A 24024-nucleotide genomic window follows, 5' to 3' on the forward strand; every position below is an offset into this window, starting at 1 on the left:
GCTTTAACACCAATTCAAAGGCAGTTTACTTAACCTACCTATGGTCCCTAAATAGAGTGGAATAGGAATTTGTGATGTTCCTAATTTTCACTGTTATTTTCACAATTTTTTTTTCACTTCTGTGTATTTTCAATGCAATACACAATCCTAATTGTAGTTAAATATAGACACAAAGGAAGATCAGCTGCACCAATGAATAACTCAGCACGTTCATACCTGAGTAGATGAATTAATGGATTCAATGTTTATGTATCATACTAGTGCAGTTCTGAGTTTCAGCCAGGTTATGACTGTTCAAATGGGAGTAACATGGGTACTCATTTACACCTTATGTTTAAACCGGAAGGAGAGGAGAGTGCCTTTAAAGAACTGTTACACTGACACGGTTGCTTGTCTCACCTTCATAACCATATGGCATGACCATAAAGGTTTCTCCCTTTCAGAGCCTGCTGTATTCATAGCAAGTTCAACTATCAGCCAGATTTAGAGCTTGAGTTGTTTGTTTTACGTTGGCAGGTATTGCAGTAACAGAACCCTGAATCAGTGTGCAAAATGTCATTGAATTAGCCAGGCAAGGTTTAAGGAACTGTAGCAGAAGCCAAATTTTTCTTATTGCTGCAATGCTATGGATATGTCTTAATTTACATTTTATGCCAGATAAGGCTCTCAAGGTACAAAAGTTGTTATGCTGCCAAAGGAAGCATTCTTCTTATTCAGAATCCAAGAAATGAGTAACTACTTAAAAAAAAGGGACTGTGGCTTACACTGCGTTTGTAACGAATCTGGAGAAGGTGATTGAAACGTAATGAGGTGTTATGGATAGGTGGGGCAAGAACAGTAATCAACTTCTTAGTTGATCCTCAGTCACAAAGGAAATTAATTAGAGTTGAAATATGTAGAAAATAAAATTGCTAGAACTGAAATAGAGCTGACCAGCCTGCTAGTCTGCTATGGCAGAATGACTCATCTGGTGCATATGGGAAGAGCAGTGGATGTTTGGTTGTTCTGAGTGTAGTAAAGGCTTTTGACACTATCTCCAGAACATGCTCATGGACAAATGGATGAATTGCAGGCTGGGTAAGTGGGCAGTGAGGAGGGTTGAAAACGGGCTGAACAGACAAATTCAAAGGGCTGTGACCCATATTCCAGAGGCCAGCCAAAGACCTATCACTGGTGGTGTGCTTGGACTTGGGTCCAGTGCTGTTTAACATCGAAATTCATGGATCTGGATGACGAGAACAAGTGTGCCCTCAGAAAGTTTGGAGATGATACAAAACTGGGAGAAGTGACAGCTTTTCACTGTCCCCACAAATGGCTGTTCTTCATGTCTTTGGCTCTTTTGGTATCACCTAGGCCACAGCTGATGAAAAATGAGTTTTGAATGGTTAGTGGTGCCCTTGCAGCATCTCCAACTAAAAATAGCTCGCTTTGTAGAAGTGGTTGAACAGGCTGCTTTTTATCTCCAGTTTGACCTGTGAGCTGGAACGTTTTTAAAATGGGGCACTGAATTTCCTTCTCCATTTAATCAATGCATACTAATGTTAGTGTGGCTTTAAACTGTCTTTTTATTCTTGCTCTAATTAACACCTCTGAAACAGGCAAACACAAAACTATACCTTAATTTAAGACAATTTAAAAAAAACAAAACAGCTTTCAGAATTGTGAATAATCAAGCTTTTCTTGCTGCGTTTCAAACTGCTGTGTGCTGGTTTTATTACTGATGTTGTGTGGGTTTTCTGTTTTGTTTTGAATGCCATGCAGTGTGACTATGTGAATGTTCCAACTACTGTATTTACTCCTTTGGAGTATGGAGCCTGTGGGTACTCTGAAGAGACCGCAGTGGAGAAATTTGGGCAGGAAAACATTGAGGTAAATGCCTTAATTTCATCTGGGTTTTAGTTTCCCAGTTTGTAATTTGAAATAATGTTAAGACTCAATTAAAACAGCATTTTGTGCTCTGATGTAAGGGCAGGAGGTGACTGGGTACATTTTTTGTCTTCCTTGGCTGTTCCTAGACATATTATAAAAATAATTCCCAATTCCAATAGCTCTAATTGCAGGTATGTTCTATTTTTGGCAAAGAGGGGCTTAAAGGTGGAATATTTGGTTTAAAAGAAAGAGAAAAAAGGTTTCTTTGTGTCTGCAAATACTTCAGGATAAATTTAAGCTGGGTATGTGCTGGAAGCAATACACTGGTGTCAATGACAAAGTGAGCCTTTTTGTACTTACAGCATGGCAAATTCCTTACCATTACAAAAAAAGTGATTTTTACTTTATAAAGCCAAATGTTATGCTCATTATTCCTGTTTACTTTGACTGTGCAAAGAGGTATGTGCTTAATTTTACTCACATGAGTAATCCCTTTTCATTCCCTGGGATTGCTGGTCAGGAGTGAAATTAGACAAATATGAGCATTTAGTGCCTCAGGCTGTTTCTCCAAAATGCTGTACTGACCACTCTACAGAAAGCATGAGGGGAGGAAATCTCACAATAAACTGAACTTTTATGTCCTGCAAATGTCACCTGAGGAACATTATTTACAGAAATAAGCAGGTAAATGGTAGTGCATGAAGCTGAGAAGTTGTCCCCTTCTTAGCTGACATTTTCTGATTTGGAATGTGGAGAAAAATAAGTAAATACAACTCAAAATGGCAGTGTGCTAAGTACTGTTAACCTGACCACAGGGCAAAGGCTTAAATGCTTTTCTGCCCACAAAGTTTGTATATACTCAGCCAAATTTTTGTTATTGAGTGAAATTCTTGGTGTTATATGTGAAACACTGGACCCCTTATTCTGAAAAATGCGCTTTTGATTTTCAAAGCATTTATTTTTTAAAATATGCACCCAGAAGCATTTGTGTTCTGGCTAAGTCCTCATTTAGTGTATTCTGACCTCTTTATTGTGTCACCTTATTGGCTTTTGTTTTTGCAAGCTCAGTAAGATTATTGAGTCACTTGTGATTCTGTAATTTAATAAGAGCAAGGTGAACTGTGTTCTGGAAGAGTAATATTCTTATGGCTTCTCCTTTTTAAATTATTTGATGACACTAGTACTTGTTTTTTATTTTTTAATTATTGGATGACACTAGTGCTTCTGGTTTTGGCATTCATTAAGGGAAAAGAATATCAGCCTGATTTCAGATGTTCTAAATGCTGTGTACATTGCTCATTACTTAGGATAATCTGGCAGCTTTTGGGAGATCATGCTCTCTGCTTGGAAATTATACAACTCTTTTTTAACCTGTGCTTTATTTCCAGGTGTATCATAGTCATTTCTGGCCACTGGAGTGGACTGTGCCAGCCAGAGATAACAACAAATGCTATGCAAAGATAATTTGCAATATTCAGGATAATGTAAGTACATCTTTCCTTCCAGGGAAAACAATATATCTATGTTTATCATAGGAACTGTTGATTATACAACAGCTATAAATAGGGTATTTTTAACAAATTAAAATGAATTTAATTTTGCCTACCTTTTGAAGTGTAATAAATATTTATAATAATGTATACTTCTGTGTATACAAAACCAACTCCCAGTAAAATACAAAATTCTGCCATTGCTATTTGTATATGGTACTTCTTCCATATATGTAAAATACCAAGTAGACATCTTTGAGACTGTTCATTAACTTTGAGAAGTGAGCAAATCAATGCATGTAAAAATGGTTAGGAGTTTTACTGGGTTATTCTCTCCTCCCCAAACTTGGACATTCTTTTCTAGGAGACTCTTCTCTCTGAAACTGAGGTCTCTCAGAAACCATCACAACTTGTAACCTCTCCAGATTCACATGTGTTCATAAAACTCTTGAGCTTGTTCTAACCAGATAATATATCTTGTCTGCACAAATCCCGTGATAATGCCAGGATTATCCTTGGAGTAGGATCAAATTTCCAGTCCATGGAAATGTACAGTACCTGCTGAAGCAAAAGCAAAATGAATAATTGGTTAGAAGAATTGGTGTGCCCATCTCAGAATGATCATCATCTGTTTGATCAAATTTAGTTGAATTTAATAATATAAATTATTATGAAGAGTAATGTTCTATTAAAATGCATTCCTGTTAAGATGGTGGCATAGCTATCTGTCCTGTAAGAAAAAAACAAAACTTACTTTACCTATATTCATTTTTCTTGCATACAGATTTATCTTCCTGCAGTCTTTCTAAGCATCATTTCACCATTTTGTAAAATTTGCAAACTTGTCAGGTTTTGCCCATCTCCTCTTTCTGGAGGAGTTTGCAGTAGTGTGGAAGGTATTTTAGAACCTTTGGCTGTGCTCTAATCCAAAGTTACTTAAGAAAATGCAAAGGTTTAACAGTGATTTAAAGTGTTTCATTAATTTATTTTCACTTCTTGTCCTGAAAATTTGAAACCTTTTTAAACATCTAGGGGTAGTGTTGAAAGTTACCTTGGAAAAAACTATTTCAGTAACTATTTAGAACTCTCATTGCCTTGGTTTCATGACTATGGTTTTATTTTGACATATGTCCATATTCTTAAAGGAAAATAATGATAATTCCATTTTACTTATTACCCAATTATAGTTTTTCTTATTAAAATAAACCCTGTGGTAAACCTCAGTCCTCAGACTTACTTAAAGAATAATCATCTTTCATTTGTATCCACTATACCAAATATATGTGATATTTAGCAAGAAGAGCAGATAACTTTTGATACTCAGCTGGGCTACATCTATGCTCACCAAAGTCTGTTTAATTTCTTGAAGGCCGCTGAAGCCCACAGCAGTTGACATGTGCTAAATTTTCATGTTTCTCTCTTTAAGAAAAGCAGGTCAGGTCGGTACAGCTTGTTCTGCTGGGTGTTTTCTGAGGATGTATCTGCAGTGTGATGTGTTGTGCAACTGAACAGCAGTATAGATAGGAGAAGTGTGAATAGTACCTTCCTTGTAACTGGATGGGTTCTTTTGCCAGTCTCTAAGTGTATTATCTCCCACTGAAAGCCAACACTGCCACAAGAGTCATTGGCAGTTCAATTATGATAGACTTCCTGCCATGTCTGGTTGGTCACAACTTCAGCTTGTGGTCCTTTCTGTGAGCAACCATCAAACTGAAAATTCTTCAACAGATACAGACCGTATAACCACCTCCCACAGGCTCTCATACTGAAAACCTTCGTGCAGGGTGCTCACCTTTACTTAGGCAAGTGTTCTGTTGGCATGAGTGGAATAACTCACCTGAATAAAATTTCAGACACATGTAATTGAGCACAGACCATGAGGTGTGTTGAATTTTCATGCTCTTGATGTACTCCTGTACAAAACTTTGTAAGAAAGCTGACTTGTGCATTCCTAGTTGAATCTATGGAGAGAGAGAAAAAAAATGACACCATCTCACATCTGTTGGGGCTAATGATAGTTCACATTTTAGTGGTTACATTAATTTGTGATAGATTTTGTGAGCTGATTAAATTATATACTCTGATTAAGAAAACTTTACACGTTGTCTAAAGAGAACTGAATTCATGACTGTGCTTGCATTTGATTATCTTTGGCATTTAGGAGAGAGTCATTGGATTCCATGTCCTTGGTCCAAATGCTGGAGAAATCACGCAAGGGTTTGCAGCTGCTATGAAATGTGGGTTGACAAAAGAACAGCTGGACTGCACCATAGGAATTCATCCTGTCTGTGCAGAGGTTTGTATACAAAGTCACCTCAAAGCCCAGCTTTCGTGGCATTCTGGGGTAAGGTGTTGGAAATCTGAGTAACAGAGCTCTATTAAAGATGTCCAAACTTGCAGGAAGGTAAGGAGGAGGAAAGGAGAGGAAATGATCTGGTTTAAATACTTGGAATTCTAACATTTAGGTTTAATCTGAAACATTTAATTTATTTTTATTGTGTTCATTTGTGAAAAGTTTATGACTTCCTTTAATCCAGTTCTGTCTCTACTGGGGAGTAGAGAATTTTTCTCCCACTCAAGATTATGAAGGCTTCAAATGCTATTTCTGCTAAACTAGTTGTCAAAGCTAGACAAGTGTACTCAAAATAGGCTTACAAACTGGTGTTGGGGAAGGGGACCAGCTACATGACAATTTTTCTATTAAACTCTCTCCTCTTAAAGATCTTTTCTTTATCCTGTAGGCCTTCAATTCATGAACCACACAAATATTTCTTCTTTTTTATCTGGCTGTTCCTCTTTAATGAGGAGCTCAATTTTCTCTAGCAGATGTGGGACAGCTCCTCCCAGATGTAAATCAGAGGTTGATTTTAGTAGCATTAGGACCAGTTTATATTAGCTGAGGATCCCTGAAAGCTTGACCTGTGCTTACATGTGTCAAGCTTACTGTGACCTGTGTAAGGCTTTGTACAGAATGTCAGGTTGTGTTAGATGTAAAGCATGACAAGAGTGCACCAGGCTGCTGCTCTGCAGAAGTGACATCCTCCTCTCTTTTTTCCTACTTTCAAGATGGTTTAGTAAAAGCAATGTAATAAGAACTCCATTAATGGAATGGACTGCCAGCAATCTGAATCATCTTCAAAGCATCCACAATACAGATTCTGGTCTTTGTAGTACCATCTAGTGGTGTTCTTGGAGGCCCTTGAAGAGGGGTAGCAGGTCCTTATCTTACCAGGGGCCCTGTGGAGGTCTCTGAGGGAGGCATTCAAACCTGTGAACTCAAGTGGGGTATTAGCATATGCAGTGTGAAGAGAGGATGAGAGTCATAATTTATTCTGGACATCTGAGCTGCTAAAATTGAAACTGAATAGAATGATGATTAGACATAATTCAGGGAGGTAATTTCAGATAATCATATTTGTTTGAGTGGGGGAGGAAGAAATTGGCTCAGAAGAAATATGCTATTTAAAAGCTCCAGGGAACAGCGATCATTTTTAGTGACAGTCTTCAAAAGAGGTTTTTTTATGCTTTTACTTAATTTAATCTCTTGAGCAGTAAACAAAAATCAAAGTGCAAGATGGCACTCTTTGATTAGAAAAATGCTTGAAAACTGGGATTTGTGAGGAATGAGCATCTTGGATGAATAGAACAATGGATAATAGCACCGTTATTTTTTGTTACATCCCTGTAAAAGTTAAAGAAAATGAAATCTGATTTGAACAGGAAAGGGGCAGTGTTACAGTGTCAAGTGCTGACATCTTCACTGGCACTAGTACTAATTAATTACTGAGTCTCCTGTGAAACATGGTTTGATTCCACTTGAAGAAAACCTTAAGACCAAGAGACCCATTCTCACTGCCTACAAATTAGAGCCAGATTTCCCTTTTCTTCTTGGAGGATCATTTTATTCTGCAGAAAACAGGAGCTCAGAATGCAATTTCTTGCAAGTTAAAGTCCAAATAACTGCAAAGACAGAACTAGTAGGACCTCAGCCCTACAGAGAATTACTTTTCAGCCTCAACTGCACTGTGCTGCCTGAAATTCAGGGGGCTACTATTGATCATCTGTGATGAAGAGAAATAGTCTTCTGAAAGCTGGGGTGATTCTTCCACGTAGCTAACGATGGCTTTCCAGCCATTGGATCTAAGGTTTTGTCTTCACTTAAGTAAAGTACAAATTCTGCCCAAAAAACGTGTTTCCAACAATTATCAAATGACTCCAGCTGGCTTATGATGGAGCAGTGTGGTCCCCTCCCACACCTGGAGCTTGCAGTCTAGCCAGGAGGAAAGCAGATAAATTTTGTGCTTTTTAATCTTGATCTTTTGAAGTGAAATAACAATAAATGAAGACTCCCATATGTTGTCAGGCTGTGCATCAGAAATAAAGACTTCAAACCCCTCTCTCAAGACATGCACTATATTTTAGATAAGTCACTGTTCTTCTGCCATATATATTAGGCATGCATTTGTCTGCCTGATTTGTGTATGATGCTTTATATGCTTATAGAAAGTGGGAGAGGTTTATCATTTATTGATGTAGTTCTCTGAAGAGCTGCTAGCAGCCTTAATGCAGCAAAGCTTCTACTGAGAGAAATATAGGTCTTTCTGATCCCCAGTATCTTTAGATACTTCAGTGTTATTTGCATAAGCTGAAAATTTGCAAAGCTGAAATGTGTATGTACTTATTCCATTCTATTCCATTCTATTCTCTGCTAAGTTTATTCTTCCTGAGTGATGGCTTTGATGATAACTAATTATTGCAACTTTGAAGCATTTAGATAGCAGTGGTTTTGATTTCCTTTTTTTCTTTCTATATTATATGTATGCAATTATTTGCATAGTAAAGTACCAGTATTAGACAAATTTTTGTAGAATTTTCCTTCCCAATTTGTAATCTTTAGTTTTACAATAATTATTTAGGAATAATATATATATGTTATTTTCTTTAATGTGGCTTTAAAGCAGTAAAGATTGGATTTTTTCAAACTAGTTTTACTCAGTGTTTTCATAGCTATTGCCGAGAGGACACAGGTCCCAGACATAATACCTTTGTCAGCAACCACTTCCACATTTCTATAATGTCTAGAAAGGCACAAAGGCAAAATTCTCTCCAAATGCCCATGCCTTGAGTTAACTTCACTTTCCCAAACAAAGAAGTTTTCTTTGAGCCATAAAAACACTTATTCATTAGGTGTACTGGAGTTTATTATTGCAGAGCTTGTTCCCACTGTAAAAACTTAGGAGCATTAAGACAAGAGGTGGTATAAAGCCATGTGACTTCCTTAATTCTTTCTTTTCCACTGTAAAAGGAAGAACATGAGCTAAATGAAGAGAACAAAAGTTATTTGTATGTGTGTGTGCTGATTAATGACAAGGATTTTAAATGTGTAATTTTCATTATTATTTTCTTACTTTAAGAAATGGCTGTTGTTTTGAGCAACATGCCCCAATTAATCTTTCAGGGGAAAAAAAATCATCCATACTAAGAGTCTTCTTTCGTCTTTGTCTCAAGGTATTCACCACCCTGTCTGTGACTAAGCGTTCTGGTGGAAGCACCGCTGTGAGTGGATGCTGAGGTTAAATTCCCCCATTCTTGCTATTGCCAGAGACTGACTTTCATCAAAGTGTCTGACTCCTGCAATTCAGAACGAAGGTTTTGGGAGAAGTCACCCTTGGACACCTGCAGAAATGTGTAGAGCTTAGCCTGAACATTCCATCATCCTAAGGAGAAGAGCTCTGTGGGAGTTGGTCACTTGTGGTGCCTGGCTGGCAGTGAGCAATGCAATGGGAATCCTGACTGTCGAGCTGGTGTTTAGCAGGGCATTTAATGAATGCTTTCATGAAGTCATAGCCTGAAGCCTGCATTGTCTGGTGGGCAGTGATGGAAGAACTGCTAGCACAGCTGGACAACAGCTGTTTTGGTTTGGCTTTATTCCTCTCTGGTTTCTTTCATGAACATTCCTTTCTAGTTCTTTCCAGAACAAAGAACTTCTCAACTCAGAAAAATCCCCACCCTCCCAAGTTCAGATCAGATAAATTGCTCCTGTATTCTGGGTCATGACAGCAAATGTAAGGTCTCATGTACATGCACTTTATCAGCTCACATGCCTATGGAGGGCAAGTTCTACTTGTTTGATCATTAGAAAGAAAATAGCCTTGGAAAAAGTTTTAGTACCACTTAAAATAACATATTTCTTGCCTTCTAAACTGACTCTGTTGTGATTTTTTGTTCAGAGAGCCTTATTTGTGAAAACATTCTTCTCAATGAGAAAGGAAAATAATTTACTAAGGCCGTTTAATACAGAAAGTTGTTGTGTTTCTTCCCTGAAATCATACATATAACACAGATGAGATGATCTTAGCTCTTCTTGAAGCTTATGTGATTATAAAGAATCTGATTTGGAGCTGACAGAATTCCAATGTTGAATGAATTGTACTTCCAAGAACTCTGTACAACTTCATTAAATTTGAGTAAATTTCTTTCTTTCCAGGTAAGCTGTTGTAAGCTGCACTGTTTCAGGTCTAAACTGGCAACTTTGAACACAAAAGTGTAGTGAGATTTTCTGGAGATTAGCGAGCCCTTAGAATCAAAAAAATACACAACCAAACAACACCTCCCATGAAGCAACCAAACAAACCCTCCAGCTAAACTCCAAAACTAATAGTGAAAAATCTGTTGTGTAGAAAGGGTCTAAAAGTTATGTTTAGTTCCATGTGTGCTATGTTTTGTATTTAATTAAGAAAACAATACTTTTAAAACAGAGGTTTCCATGAAAAGACCAGATTCTTGAATATCCCTCGTATGTCGGATAAGCTGCATATTTACTTGTCAAGAAATAGCAAAAATGCCTCTTTGTAATGGAAATGAATGTGGGTTTTGATCTGCTTTCCATTTCCCTCTCTTTTAGCAGAAAGTTTTGGGTTACATTTATTAAACTGTTCTTGGGAGTTCAGTAGTGTGGTGTGAACAGGGGGTGAATTCCCCAGCCCTATGGGCAGAGTGCCTCATGCCTAAATTCCTGCCTGGTAACAAATTCTTGTATTTCTACTGAGATTTCTAAAATAGTGTTGTAAGTTATTTTTATAAACCCATACACAACTGAAGGATTTTTAAACGTGTTTTGTGTGGTATCTAGAATGGCCTGTGATGGTATTTTTCTGGCCAGTTTAATAAATAAACTGATTTGCACAAGCAGATACTCCTTTTGATGCCTCTTGCAAGCAGACACCAGGTGACAGCAAGGCGACCGTTTTTCCAAGAGCCAGAAGAGGGCACCGTGATAAAACCAGTTTGATGTGCCTTTGTCTCTTGCAGTTTGAAGGTAGATATTGCTCTGAAAAACAGGGTTTGAGGCTGTTTCATGTGCATTATTTTTGCATGTTAAATATTTGAGAAGGACATACTTAAAAGATAATTAGGAAACAAATCTTTCACTATTTGCACCAGCTGCCATCCCATCCATGTAACTTCTGAAAACCCAGGAGTGCAGGTTCCTCAGCTGTTGGGTGGTGTGGCTGCTCATATTTAAGCACATGAATAGCAGCATTTCCAAGCAGGTGTGTAAGAAAGTCAGGTCCTGGGGATCAGGATCCTTTATTTCCTGGAGGGAATAAAGATATGTATGAGCTTGGCTTTGCAAGGCTGGACCTACACATATCTATTCTTATGGGTCATGTCATCATTAATGATGCATGTTTCTACACTGATTGCTTACAGTTCCTTAGGTGTTGGGTTTAATTACTTCTATTTTTACTTTGAATTTAAAATTGTGAGACATTTTTGATACGGCTTTTTGTAGTAATTCTCCATAAGGAAGACATTTTCAGATGTGTATTTATGTGCATGATGATACATGATAATATATTATCACATAAGGATTTATTAAATTCCCAAGCTAAGTATTCAGTGTTTTTATCAAATTAAGCATACTTTGGGTAATGCATGCTTTGCACATACTAGAAAATTTACTAAACTTATCAGTATTTATGGTCTGCTCATATTACTTGTTATTAACATTTTTGGATGCTCTTACATGAGTGTTAGAATCATCTTTAGATACTATAGATACAAATGTTGACACGAAGTTTCACAGATTTTAACAGGAAATTTAATAGTGTTTCATTGACAGCTCCCAGAATTTTTTCCTTTTTTTCTCTTTTTTTTTTTTCCTTTTTTTTCTTTTCCCAAGCTCCCCTGCCCCAGTTGTTCATTTCCCTTTTACCCCTCTCCCCCTGGTGTGAGTTGTCTGAGCAATTCTGACTTTCCTGTAAGTGTTGTATTCCAACTTGGATCCCACCTTCCCTCCTTTGAGCCCTGCTGCCTGCTCAGAGCCCCAGTGCAGGAGGCTGCCTGGTTGCAGAGCTGTAGGATGGGCAGGACCTGTGCTGGACAAAGTGGATTTCTTGGAGATGCTGTGGATGCTGGAGATTTCATAACAGGGTAGGTGTCTGGCTGTGCAGTGTGGGATGACCTCGCACTCATAAAGCCTGAGTGATCCTGTCTCTGGCTGTGCCAGAAGGAACCAGATGGCTGAGTCTTTTACACAAGACTCAATAGACACCTTTCGGGTCAAAATAGGATATAAATGTTTGTGGTAAATGTCAGCTCTGCAGAGAGTGATGTATCAGAAGCCCTTTCTCTTTATGACCAGCTTTTCCGATTGCTCATTTGTCCTCGATGTGGGATGGTGTGAGACTGTTCTTGCCAAGGCCTGTTTGGCCTCCAGAGAGAAATTAAACCTGAAAAGTACAAACAAAAAACTAGAGAGAAGGCACCAGGGGATCTGCCACACCACTGGTCTCCCTTCTTCATGCACAAAACAGCAAAATGCTCCTGAAATATTTCCATCCTGAAGGCAATCATTTGTGCTGTGGTGGGTACCAGAGGGCTTGGTATGGCTGAGAGTGCTGCCAAGATTCCATGGAGCTTGGGAAATGCAGGAGGGCCTCTGCAGTGAGGGGCTGCCCTTCAGCTGGGCTGGTCCTGCAGGGTTTGTGGGAGCCTGCAGATCTGAATGTTTGTTTTCTTTTTATTTGCCAAATGCTCCTGACACATGTTCTGCTGTGCAGAATTTGACTTTACACATATGGTTTCTTTTTCATTCAATTGTTCTTTTTATGTCTCATTTCTAGAAGCTAGAAATCTTCCTAGTTACAGAGTTGGCTGAGGGAGTTCTCCCAGTGCATTTTTGCATCTTAAAATCATGAAATAAGCTTTTTTGTGTCCAAAGTGGGGTGTATATCAGGATGGAGAGGGAAGGCTTTCCTTTCCCATAGCAGACGTATGTGACTGGCCTTGCTCAGCACCACCGGTGACTCCTGACCTGCCCCACCACGTTGGTTGACCATCAGGTGCCAACAAGGGATGCTTTTCTGCCAGGAGGGCCATGCTGTGGCTGGACCCCCTGAGTGAGCCCATTCCCTGCTGCAACTGGCCATGAGCCCAAAGAAGGATCCATTCCCTTCTTTAGACTGCAGCAGAAGCTGACTTAGGCACATAGTGACAAATCTGCAGCTAAACTCCAGATCCTTCTTTCCTCTGTATAAACTTGTCTCATCAAGTGATTCTTTCCTTGAAAATAGGTTGTATCGAAGGTTAGGCACAGAGTAAATTGAGCTCTGCCTTTTCACTTGCTTTCAAAAATAAATGGTAACACATTTAGGCTAAAGATCTGCTTTCCCTCTTAATGTCAGTGTAAATTGACCACCCACAATGAGAAGTGTGTGAATGCCATGTGGTGTGATGTGAGGTAGGCAAAAGTGGTGACTTGCTTTTGGGTTTGACCCAGAGTAGCTTTTCATACTCTAGAGCTTCTGCACAATTACATATATCTATATCTATATATAGATAAATAAACTGTGGGATGGGGCAACTCAAGGTCTTTGCAGTCATATTTTCTCTTGGGTGACACTTTGGGGTTGCTGCGTCATGGAAGAAGGGAAGATACAGAGAGAGAAACTGCATGATAGGAGGTGTCTGGTGGACCCAACACCACCAGCGTATCTGAAAATAACAGCTCATGACTCGTTTTAACTTCCTCTGGGGTGTGGGGGGCCTCAGTAGAGCTGTGTGTGGAAGAGAGCATGGCAGGTCAGCACCATGGTTCTAGTGCAAGGGGGAGATACACAGAGACCACACCACCCTTATTTAGGTTTTTCTCGGCTCTGCAAGCACCATTTCTTCCTTAGCTCTACAGCTGCTAAAAATAACCATGCTAAATTAATGGCTTACACTCACATTACACTGTTAAACTTCCACTGGTCTCTGCAACATGGCATGCCAAAAGTGCTGCTTATTGCACATTTAAAAGCTTATGTTCTCCAGCTTTGTTCTTGGTAGCTGAAGTTGGACAGGTAATCCTGAGTGTGGAAGCATTTGTTTTTTCTTGGAGCAGTGATTTCTTGGAGCAGGGTCGGCTACAATTCAGGAAAGGTAGAAAGGTGGCCATGACTGAGGTGAGCAGTCTCCCTGAAGGCTTCAACAATAGACTTGTGGGTTATTTCTGGAGGACATTTGATAAGCAGAACTTGTCCCAGGGCTGGGACGGCTGAAGGCAGCATGTCAAGGCTATTCCTCCCATCATGAGCCCTCTGAGCAGCTCTTACCACAGCGCCAGAAGAGAAAGCCAAGCAGTGATGCTGCTAACCCCTTTAAACATGTTATTTTAATGAGTCTGACAGATGGGTATCAAGCCTATGTTTGTTTCTCTGCTATCCGAGGTACAATGTTAAAAGAAAACAATGGGAAATGTATGGGAGCCACACCTCAGTGCTCAGAGAGCTCTTGGGCTCTTTTTAATGCCTGGGGCCAATTAAAGCACAGTCGTTAGCCTGGAACACTCCATGGGAAGTCTGTTGGGGTGTGTGCATGTGTGCCTTTCAATTTAGGAAGATAAAAATGAAAAATGTGTGTCAAAGCAAGCATTAGACTCCTGACTAGGCTGGGGATATGCACATGAACCATCAGCTGTGAAGTATCTTTGCAGGTGAAGTCATGGTGGAAATCAAAGCAGCCTGAAAATAAAACCGGTGGGGAAGTTGCCATAAAGCACCTTAAAGTAGTGCCTCTGTTTTAGACATACTGCCTTCTACAAATTAGACAGAAGAAAAGCAATGCACACAGGAAATGTAAGGTGCTACTGATTTTCTTAGAACAAGAGGCATGGCACCAACATCTGTTTAGGTGTTGCAGAGCTTTAACACTCTGAGTCGATACATATTTACTTTTGCTTTAATCTGCTTGTCTTTCTTCTCCCTTTGTTGCTTTACTGCTTTTTTGTTGTTTTAGACTTGTCTTGTGGAATTCTCCCAGCACGTGTTTTTAGCAGTCCTAAAATCATAGAACTTGTGGGAAAGGCAAACAAGGAGCAAGGATTCACCATTTCTCACCATAGAAGAGCTATGGCTGAAGCAATCAAGGAAGGCTGGGGTTCTCTGCATTACACATAACTAAGTGCAAGTCACTGTCAAGGTATGTTGCAATCTAAAAATACACCTATGTTGACAAAGAGATTAATTGTATGCATATAGAGTGGGGATTAGTAAAATCAGACTGTAGTTTACGGTGCAGGATGCCCTTACACCCCCAGGTGCTGGAAGCTTGGGCAGGAATCCTACAGGAAACATCACTATGTATTCAGTATGGGTTTTCTTATATAACCTTTAACTAACCATTTTTTTAGTGAACTGGTTAGACCTGCAGTTTACATGACTATGTTTTGTCCCCATTTTGAAGAGGTTCTGGTACTGTGCAGATGTTGCAAGGTGTGTCTGTACTGCTATTTGAAGAACATTCAGTCCTCCTCCATTCAGCCATGAGCTGACACACAAAAAAGACATTATCTTGTCTAAGATATTTCAGCTGAGAGAGTTGTTAACACTTCTATATATGAATTTTCTCATGCACAGCTGCTGTGGAGGCCCCCATGTGTCTGCCCTGGTTGATGACACCAAACCCTGTGGACACAGAACAACTACAATAATTGTTTCTGAAGGGTGATCTGGAGACTGCAAGCCCAATTACCCTCTGAGCTCACTGCTTACATAGTTCTGTGGAGAAAGGACCTGTCCCCATCTGGCCCTGCATTCATCTGTTTTTCAGTTTGGTGGGTTTTCTTCTCAGACCTTCTCCCCTTCTTCCCTGAAAGAGGATAAACCCACCAAAACAAACAAAAACATTGAATCGGTTAAGAAGAACACAGAAATCATTAATGAGGAGCTGTTCTGCCCTCTTTTCTTCTCCCCTGGGATAACTGTCTGAGGTCTGAAATGGCTCACCAAGCAGCCAGATGAGCAGTAGAGGAAGTGATGAAATGGGAGGACGGGAGAGTAGGGTTGGCTCTTTTGGTGACAGAACTCATCTAACACATCAGCTCAGCCCATCTCACCTCCAGAAGGGCAAAATTCACTGCCTAATGCCTGTGGAGTGGAACTTCCTTCTTAAACTTGACTGGTGAATTTCCAGTAGATCCCCAGGTAATTTTAGTTTTAAGGAAGGTTTACTGTCTTTCAGTTCAGAGTGGTTTGCAAGCAAGCGATTAGATTTGCACACTATTACTCTTTGCAGCTCCAGGACAGTGTGAGTGAACTCTGTAGAGCCAGAATGACTGACCACAGCACAGGGACTCAGTAGCTGGTTTGTTTGAAAACTTCCACACAAGTTTCTTGTCTCCACAAGGCATGAATCTCTAAATCTCCAGTGCTCTGAAATTAGAGCCAAACAGGAAATCTCTGCTGCTTGCAATTAGTCCCATCTGTAATCAGCACATTTATTGTAGAGGAAAGGTTCTCATTCTTGAGTGCTGGCTTCCTACAACTCAAGTTTTCTCACTGACTTAGAATGAAGGAGGTGGTGGCCCCACCCCACAGCTTCAAAGAGATTGTGGTGGTGTTCACAGGTGGGGCTGGCCATCTCTGTTCTTGGCCAGGGCAGGCAGCAACACAACGGCAACACAGTCACTATAGAAGTTCTGGGGGCATCGCAGATTTGTGGATAGTTGTCAGAAATTTCAACAGCTTGTTTACTTGTGACTTCTTCTTATACTCACTGTTAAATCTAAAATCCCACAGACACAGACTTTTGGTAGCATTTGGCCCTTTTCTTGCAGTGGGTGGAAGTGAAGAGATTTGTGGATTAGTGCTCGGGGGATAGAGACAGCATAAGAGGCATCTTGCCCTTCAAGATCTTTGTAGTTACATTTAAAATAAAATTCTATCTGAATTTTAGATGATGTGGGAGTTTAGCACAGAGAACCAGCTTTATCTACCTGATCCATGCTCATTTCTAATCACCAAACATGATAGCAAATACTCGGTGTCATTTAGTGGAATGTCATACTAAAAATCTGAAATTTTCTCCTGCAAAACTGCTTTTTTTTTCTCCAAGGGCACCAGTGGTATAAAACTTACACAGCTGGGAGATGATTTCTCTCACACTAAGCTGAGTCAGAAATGGAATCCATTTACATGCCATCCATAATGCACATTTTTGTATCACTTTGGTTACAATTCCAGTGTCAGCCAAGATCCAAGCTGGCTCAGCATACAATAGTACCAGAAGCAGTCCAAATTTCTGGTCATCCTGGGCTTTCTGCATGATTTGGAAACTGCAGATGCAAGTGTCTAGGACACATGAGATGTTTTCCTGTCTGGAGATACTGGTATCTTTCCACACATTATAGCAGAAGACATCACTACAACCTAAGATGGAAAGCTACCTTTTTAATGGCTAAAATCATGAAGAGACAAATCTCACTCTAGAGAATGTGAAGCCTTGACAGAACTGACTGCCCTGGACTGTGATATAACGATACATATTTCTGTGGAGGAGGGCTTCTGTGCTTTGAGTGGAGATGAGCCATCTCCACGGATCAGTTACTTAATCCTATTAATATAAAACGAGAATTTTTCTTGTGATGGCACCAATGTTATTCCAGCTGGCATTAAAAGCTGTCACTCTGGTGGGCAGACAAGTCAAGTTAGGAATAGCTACAGGAATTGGTTTACCTCTCATGTAAGGCAAAACTATGTGTCACAACAGAGCATCACATAGAAACACTCCCCCAGAACTACCTCCCTCCTTCTCAGCCTGGGCAGTGTGCTCGGGCAGCATGGCTGTTCTGGGCTGCCACCTAAGCCTCAGGCTCTTGAAGCAACTCCAGAATCTCCTCATGGTGCTTCTCTGTGCTGTGTTCTTTCAGAGCACAGGCAGAAGAAGAAGGCTCAATGTGCTGTGGAAAACCACATCCTCCATCAGGCAAATCACCACAGTGATTTCACTCCAGCTGCAGCAGATAAGGGATCTGACTCCTGCCTAGCCTTGCCCTACCGTGGGTACTCAAGGCTGTCACTATACCAATTTCTTCCAGATTTTTTTCAAAGCTTGTCCTTGTAGGATTCTCAGTCTGTTGTTGCTAGTAAGAAACATCTTTTCTTTTAATGGACTGTAAAGACGTCAAACAGTCTAAACTCATATGACTTGTTAATTAAAGTCATAGTCAACAAGCATAAAATTTTACACAGCCACCCCAAAAAGGGTGAGTGTGCCAGTCTGAGAAATTCAACTTGCATTTTAATCACATCTATTAATAGCCAACTTGTTTATGGAAAACAGACCAGTAGAGCAGTTTAAAACTTTAATAAATTTTACAGAAACATTTTTTACTTTTCCTTACCTTTCTCTTAACAAGTTACTCTGGGAGCACATCAAAGCTGACATTAGCTTGCCTGAAAACCACCCACAGTACCTGACTGTAGGATATTTCTTTTTACTGGTGTGTTTTCTGGAAGAAATCACCAGTTTAGTACAAGTCCAGAGCATTGTTGGTTATGAAGTCTGGCTTACAGCGAAAGTGTTCTAGGAGTAAATAGACACTGGCTTATAAAGACAGTGTCCCACAAGCTGCATCGTGCTCCTCCTCCAGCTATAATATGGAATTAGAGGTTCATTGACTTTTGCATGCGGAATTAAAGCTTGGTTGCAAAATAATTCTGTTTGAGGGTTAACTTTGCAGAATGAAATCTTGTTTTATAGAGGATATATTTGTATCTGTTATAAACAATGTCCCTTTTTGAAAAGACAAAAACTAGCATTGCTACTCCAAAGTGGAAAATGACATTATTATTTGCTGTGGAAAATGTCATTGCTGTGCTGATAGCTGTTGACAGGTACTTGTCGTGGCTGTGTGCTGTGATGTGCTAATTATTCTGAAGTTCAATCAGATGGCATTTTGTGTTTTCATTTCAACTGTAAAAACACAGCATTTGTGACATGTTGACAAGTGCGTGTTTAATTGCTCCGTGGATATCTTCCAAGCTCATGTGTTTCCCGCTTACTTTGTGAAGAAAGGTGCGTAATTAGCTCTCAGGCTACAGAGTAGGTTGCTCATTATTGTATTTTCATTCCCTCTGCAGCAATAAATCCAGAATGGTGACAAATGTGAAAACCCATCTTTGATGCTGAATGCTACCTCGACTGGATTGCAAAGGTGGAGAGTTCTGGCTGAATTTGCAAATCAAGGTCGTGAACCACCCACGGTATGAGCTTCTTTTATTCCTCAACTTCTCTCTGCCTTGCTTCCCTTCACAGGTCTAGAACCTAAAGAAAATGATCCAAATGAGTCAGACATGAAAAATGTCATCACATTATCTTGAGGACAGTCTTCACTATTCATACTGCTGCAGATTGTACTGTTGTCTTTCTTGCTTATTTCCTTGGGACTGTGTTCATTTGTGTCATTGGTGTCAGGGTCATGGTGTTCAATGAGGAAACAAGCCAAGCATTACAATTGCCCCAATCTATGTTAAAGTAAATAAATTGGGCAGATGTCACTGGATATAGAGTTGGGTTGTCTCTAACATTGCTTTTCCCTGGACTCAAGGGGGTCTGGGTCTGAACCACAGCTGTTGACCCTTCAGGTACAAAATGTACATCTGTGTTTAGACACTGAATTTTGTCCCTTGTAGGTGATCAGAACAGATATTTTCTCCATTGAATGCCTAGTCTGCAGCTGTGCAGGCCTGGATTCAGTGACTCTGGACATGCTTCCTATTCCTGTCTCTTATGGACCTGCCCATGGTTAGGAGGCAATTGACAGAAAACTGAAATCAATACAAAAGTTGTTTATAATTTTCACTGCTGCTGAAAGTTGCCATTTTGGATCCTAGTAAGGAGAGCTTGGAATAAACCTGCTAACCAGGATGAGATTTAGGAGAAAAAAGCATGAAGATTACACACCCTTCTTCCCTTGCAGGGATGATCTTCAGTTGCTCCTCATATCAGGAAGAAGATGAAGATGATGGTCTTTAGGTGCACATATGCATTAGCTTAGCTTTAATCAGAATTCATTACATGCAATTATATAGAAATTGTAATTGTAGTACTTGGCTTTGTTGTTTTGGGTTTTTCTCTTTTCCAAATACATTATATGGATTGTTTTAAAGACAGGCACACAAATATCTTTCCTTAGTTAGAAAATAGCGTAAATTAAGTTGTTTGTTTGCTGCTTGGTTAGCAGAGCCCCTACCCAGACCCAGGAGTGTTCAGACTCATACATACATGAGAGCAGCCTAAAAGCTACCACTGTGCAGCCTGGCTTGTTTTTGTCCTCTCAGAAACTGTCTAGACTGGAAGCATCGTTGTCCCTTGAAAAGTGATTCATACTTGTTGGTACCCTACATGACAGGGAGAAATGATGAGCAGGATATAATTCTTGTGGCCTTCCCTACTTGATATGGAAGAACCAAGCCCATGGTTGTAACCCATAGAACTTTCTTCTGCTCCCCTTCTCTGTACTGCCATTCCCCTCTTGTTTTGGCTTGCTGCTCTCTGTGGTCCACCTGCCTGTCCCTCATGTGCTCCATCAGAAGCAGAGTTTAATCATATCTCTTTGAGAGGGAGACTGGTTAGTTATGGCTGTGTGAAGGTGGGGCAGGAGCATGCCTTGTGTTTCTTGTGCAGTGTTCAGTGACAGAGCATTAACAATTTTAGGGTAGTTTTAATGTTGAAGTACAGTTCTGTCTCATTAGTTCTTGCTGTATTTAGAATTCAAACTAGCTAAAGTGTTTGAAGGATCAGTCAATCCAGCTGTTCTCTCTCTTCCCCTTTAACCTTATAATTCTACGGCTTTCCTTAGTTAAACCTCTTATGCTCCAAGCAAGCTGGGAAGCAAAGCAGGGGCTCATCTGGAAGGGACAAACTCTGGGCCTAAATTTCAGTATGCCTTCCCTGTAACTTGAGCTGGGGGAGGAAAGAATCTGCTATTCAAGTTACAAAATTATGCAACATCACAATAAGCTTGCCAGGATCCTCCAGTGAAGGATGTGCAGCCATGTTTTAATATTTATAGCCTATATAAAAATACAGGGGAAATTATTTAATTAAAAACAGAGAAAAGGAGAAATAGGACATATTTCTCCTGCTTCTTTCTTTGCTAGTGCCAAGACCAGCCATGGTGTTGTGAGAGATATCCTCATCTGAGCCTTCTGCTTTTCTTTTGAAATGACCATAAAGTTATTCTGCTTTTCTGCCTTCCAATGCTATTTCTTTAAACATCTATTTTCTCCTTACAAGGATAAGCCAAATGGTTTTGATATGTAGGCTCTTGCTCTGGTACTTGAGGGAAAATGCATTCATTTGTTTTCATACACTGATGTATTGGCAGCAATCACATTATAGATATAGAAGCTATTCCCTGCTTCCCCCTGCATTGTGACAACTTTTGAGTATAATAGCTGGTGAAATGCATATCTTGCAGTCATATTAAGAAACATGAAAATTATTACCATCACAATTGCCACAACTCTCATGTGGCATGTGCAATTTAATGTTTTTATCTTGTTTGAAACTCTTTTACAGACTTAGTTCCTTGCCTTGTGTGTTTGCCTGTACTTATTAGGCAAACAAGACAGCAACTCTTGCTATCTGTAGACAAGAGTGACATTTTCCCATCTCTCCAGGCTGATGGAAGGGAGCCACTTCAGGAGCTGTGGACATTTGCATATCTTGATTTTAAATTCATTTTTATACCTGTAAGCTTGTGGATGTCCAATGTTGTTCTTCTGAGCAGCACTGTGCATGAAAACAGGTGGGCAAAAGTGCCTGAATTTCCATGTACACATAGAGACAGAGCCAGAACAGGAAAACAAGCTTGGAATTAATCAAATTTTATCTTGAATGTGATGCAGGAGAAGAAAATATTACTATGTCAGAGCACTCAGGGAGAGCTGCCACACTCCAGAGATGGTGGGACAACAGAAATAGATAAATCGAAGTTTGTATAGCTACAGCTTGTGCCATACCTATTCTGCATATGAATGGACAGCTTGAGTCCCTGCACTTATCACTTTAGCACCCTTCCTGCATTTAAATATTACTTTGTCAAGCCTTTCAGCTTTCTAAAATATAGTGACTGCTGGTCTCCAAATGGCTGAGGAATACAGGGGAGAAATGCCTCTCACAACCCGTCTTTGTGTCACTGTTTCGAGGCGCTGCTGGCCCAAGCACTGATAAACATTTGCCCTTTCAGGAGTGGACTGACTGGTTATGTTCATTCTCCTGTCCTGGCTGCAGTGTTTGAGGAGGAGTCAGTGAAGGAGAAGTCAGTCTGGCCTTTCTGGTTATCTTTCTGCTATGAGGATTCAGCAGTCCAGTGATGCACTGGATGCTCTCCAGCCCTGCAAAGCATCACATCTCCTATGAATGACTCCAACCATCCAAGATGTGAGCTGGCTCTTTCAAAAGTGAAGGTACAGACATTACCAATATTCTAAATAGATTATGGGTTTTATTGAAAGGGAAATAACCTTTACAGTTAGTCCTTGGCCTATATACTGTTCACTGGAGATAGTTCTGATCCAAATCTGGCATATTTGCATCACATTCTGCCCCATAAATGATTGTTCTGTAGCAACTCAGGGTAGTTACAAATGTATGTTTATAAGATTTACAGGGTTTCCCTACAGAGAATTAGGAGACCTTGCATATTTGGCTGTAATATTTTCCTTCCTTGTAAATATTTAAATTGTTTGCTTAATGGATGCATCATCTTACTTTTATCTATATTCTGTTAACTCAGGCTTAAAGAGAAGGGTCCTCATTGACTCAGGTCTGGAAAACAACATTTACTATGCAAAGTAATTTGAAGTCCATCCTTGCTTTATCAAGAAACCTGTTCAAACTGCTTAAGGGGTCTGGGAGATAATCCAGCCGTACCATACCTTGCAAATATTGAAGTAGAAAGATAAACTCAGTATTGGGTGTGTTTTGTAGGCAGCTGTACAACTGAGAGTTCGCATCTGGGTCCTTCTATCCTAAGTCCTTCCAATACAGCAGCCTCAGAAATGCTTTCTTCAAAAAAAAAAGCCAGTGGCAAAACCCAATCATAGCTACAGCTGACACTGTGGAATAATGGGAGATGCCTAGAAAATGTTATTGAAGCCCAGAGTTCTCAGCTGTGAAATCCAAGCATGGTTAGGAGTTGGGTGAAAGAAATGGAGTTAAGCATGAACCTAAGCATGGGCTTTGTCTCCAGGTTATCCACTGTTGTCAGTGAACCAACACCAGACAAGCTTTTAAAGCAGCTAAATTGCATTTAACTAAGAGCTGGTTATTGCAATTTTAACTTTTTCCAGTCCCATTTTTCAATAAAAAATCTCAGCAGCACTTATACTGGAAAGGCAATGTAACATATTGGTTAGTGATATGAGACCTGGTTTAAATTAGTTTTTCAACTTTCATAATTTCTTTAGTCAAAAATGAAACAAGTATGTGAATACTGGGACACAAGGTCCACTGCATAGATGTTATTTATTTCTCCACATAAATAGCAGGTATGTGAGGAGGAGCCAGCACAAAGCTCAATCAAGGGATATACTTACTAAGACGCTGTGGGTTTTGGCTTAGATTTCTGAAAAGGTTGAAATTGAGTGCTAAAGGTTTTATCAATCCAGCTAAAATTTGGGTTATTGTTAATGAAGATAGCTGAGATCCTTTCAGCCATATCAGCACCTGATGTACCTGGTCTGAATTACTGATAAAAAACTTTTACTTCAGATGAAGAATCATCTCCACTTGCTTCAGGCATCTAAAAATGTGCTTCTAATCAAACTTAGCCATCAAGCTTCCTTCTGCAGTTGCTGCAGAGAGAGAAAGGATGAGAGAGACACCTACAAAGGACCATTCTTCCCACTTTTCTTAGACAGATGTCTTAAAAGGGAATGGTGGGTGAGATGACTTCCTTCATTCTGCTGATGCAGCTATAGGTATCTTAGAATCTGAGTCAAATATAGGCTAAGTCTGATAGAAAGCTCAACGGTAGCATAAGCAATCTTTGGACTGTCTATCTCAGGCATGAACAATGTCCCAGGCTTTTGAGGCAGGATGAGACTTGTGCTGATCTTGTACAAAGTCACTGTTGCTTGCTATTGGGCACTGAGTGCCTCAAGCATCACTTCAGAGGGAGCTGGCCCCATCAGTGAGGGCCAGTGGCACATCCATCTGCATATTTAACTTTATTCAGGATGCTCAGAAGTGACAGTGAGGAAGGTCACGTACCTGTTCCCTGGTGTACGAGCTGGGAAACTAGTTTGTATCTTTGGCTTTCTCTCTCTCTCTCTTTTTTTTAATTTTTTTTTTTTTTTTTTATTCCAACCTTCCCACCCTGCACACTTGA

The 24024-nt window shown here is 39.9% G+C and overlaps 1 protein-coding gene across 2 annotated transcripts in view; it reads left to right on the top strand.

The window, feature by feature from the left end:
* Window positions 1-10550, top strand: part of TXNRD1 (thioredoxin reductase 1) — a 34412-nt gene extending 23862 nt beyond the window's left edge. For both annotated transcript variants that reach the window (XM_063395722.1, XM_063395723.1), the window contains 4 exons: window positions 1762-1869; window positions 3258-3353; window positions 5521-5655; window positions 8868-10550. In XM_063395722.1, the coding sequence (XP_063251792.1) occupies window positions 1762-1869; window positions 3258-3353; window positions 5521-5655; window positions 8868-8930 (402 nt within the window). In that variant the 3' untranslated portion in view covers window positions 8931-10550. The remainder of the gene's footprint in view (window positions 1-1761; window positions 1870-3257; window positions 3354-5520; window positions 5656-8867) is intronic.
* The last annotated feature ends 13474 nt before the right edge of the window (window positions 10551-24024 follow it).

The sequence above is a fragment of the Prinia subflava genome, chromosome 4 (assembly GCF_021018805.1).
Source record: "Prinia subflava isolate CZ2003 ecotype Zambia chromosome 4, Cam_Psub_1.2, whole genome shotgun sequence".
In the NCBI taxonomy this organism is placed as follows: domain Eukaryota; kingdom Metazoa; phylum Chordata; class Aves; order Passeriformes; family Cisticolidae; genus Prinia; species Prinia subflava.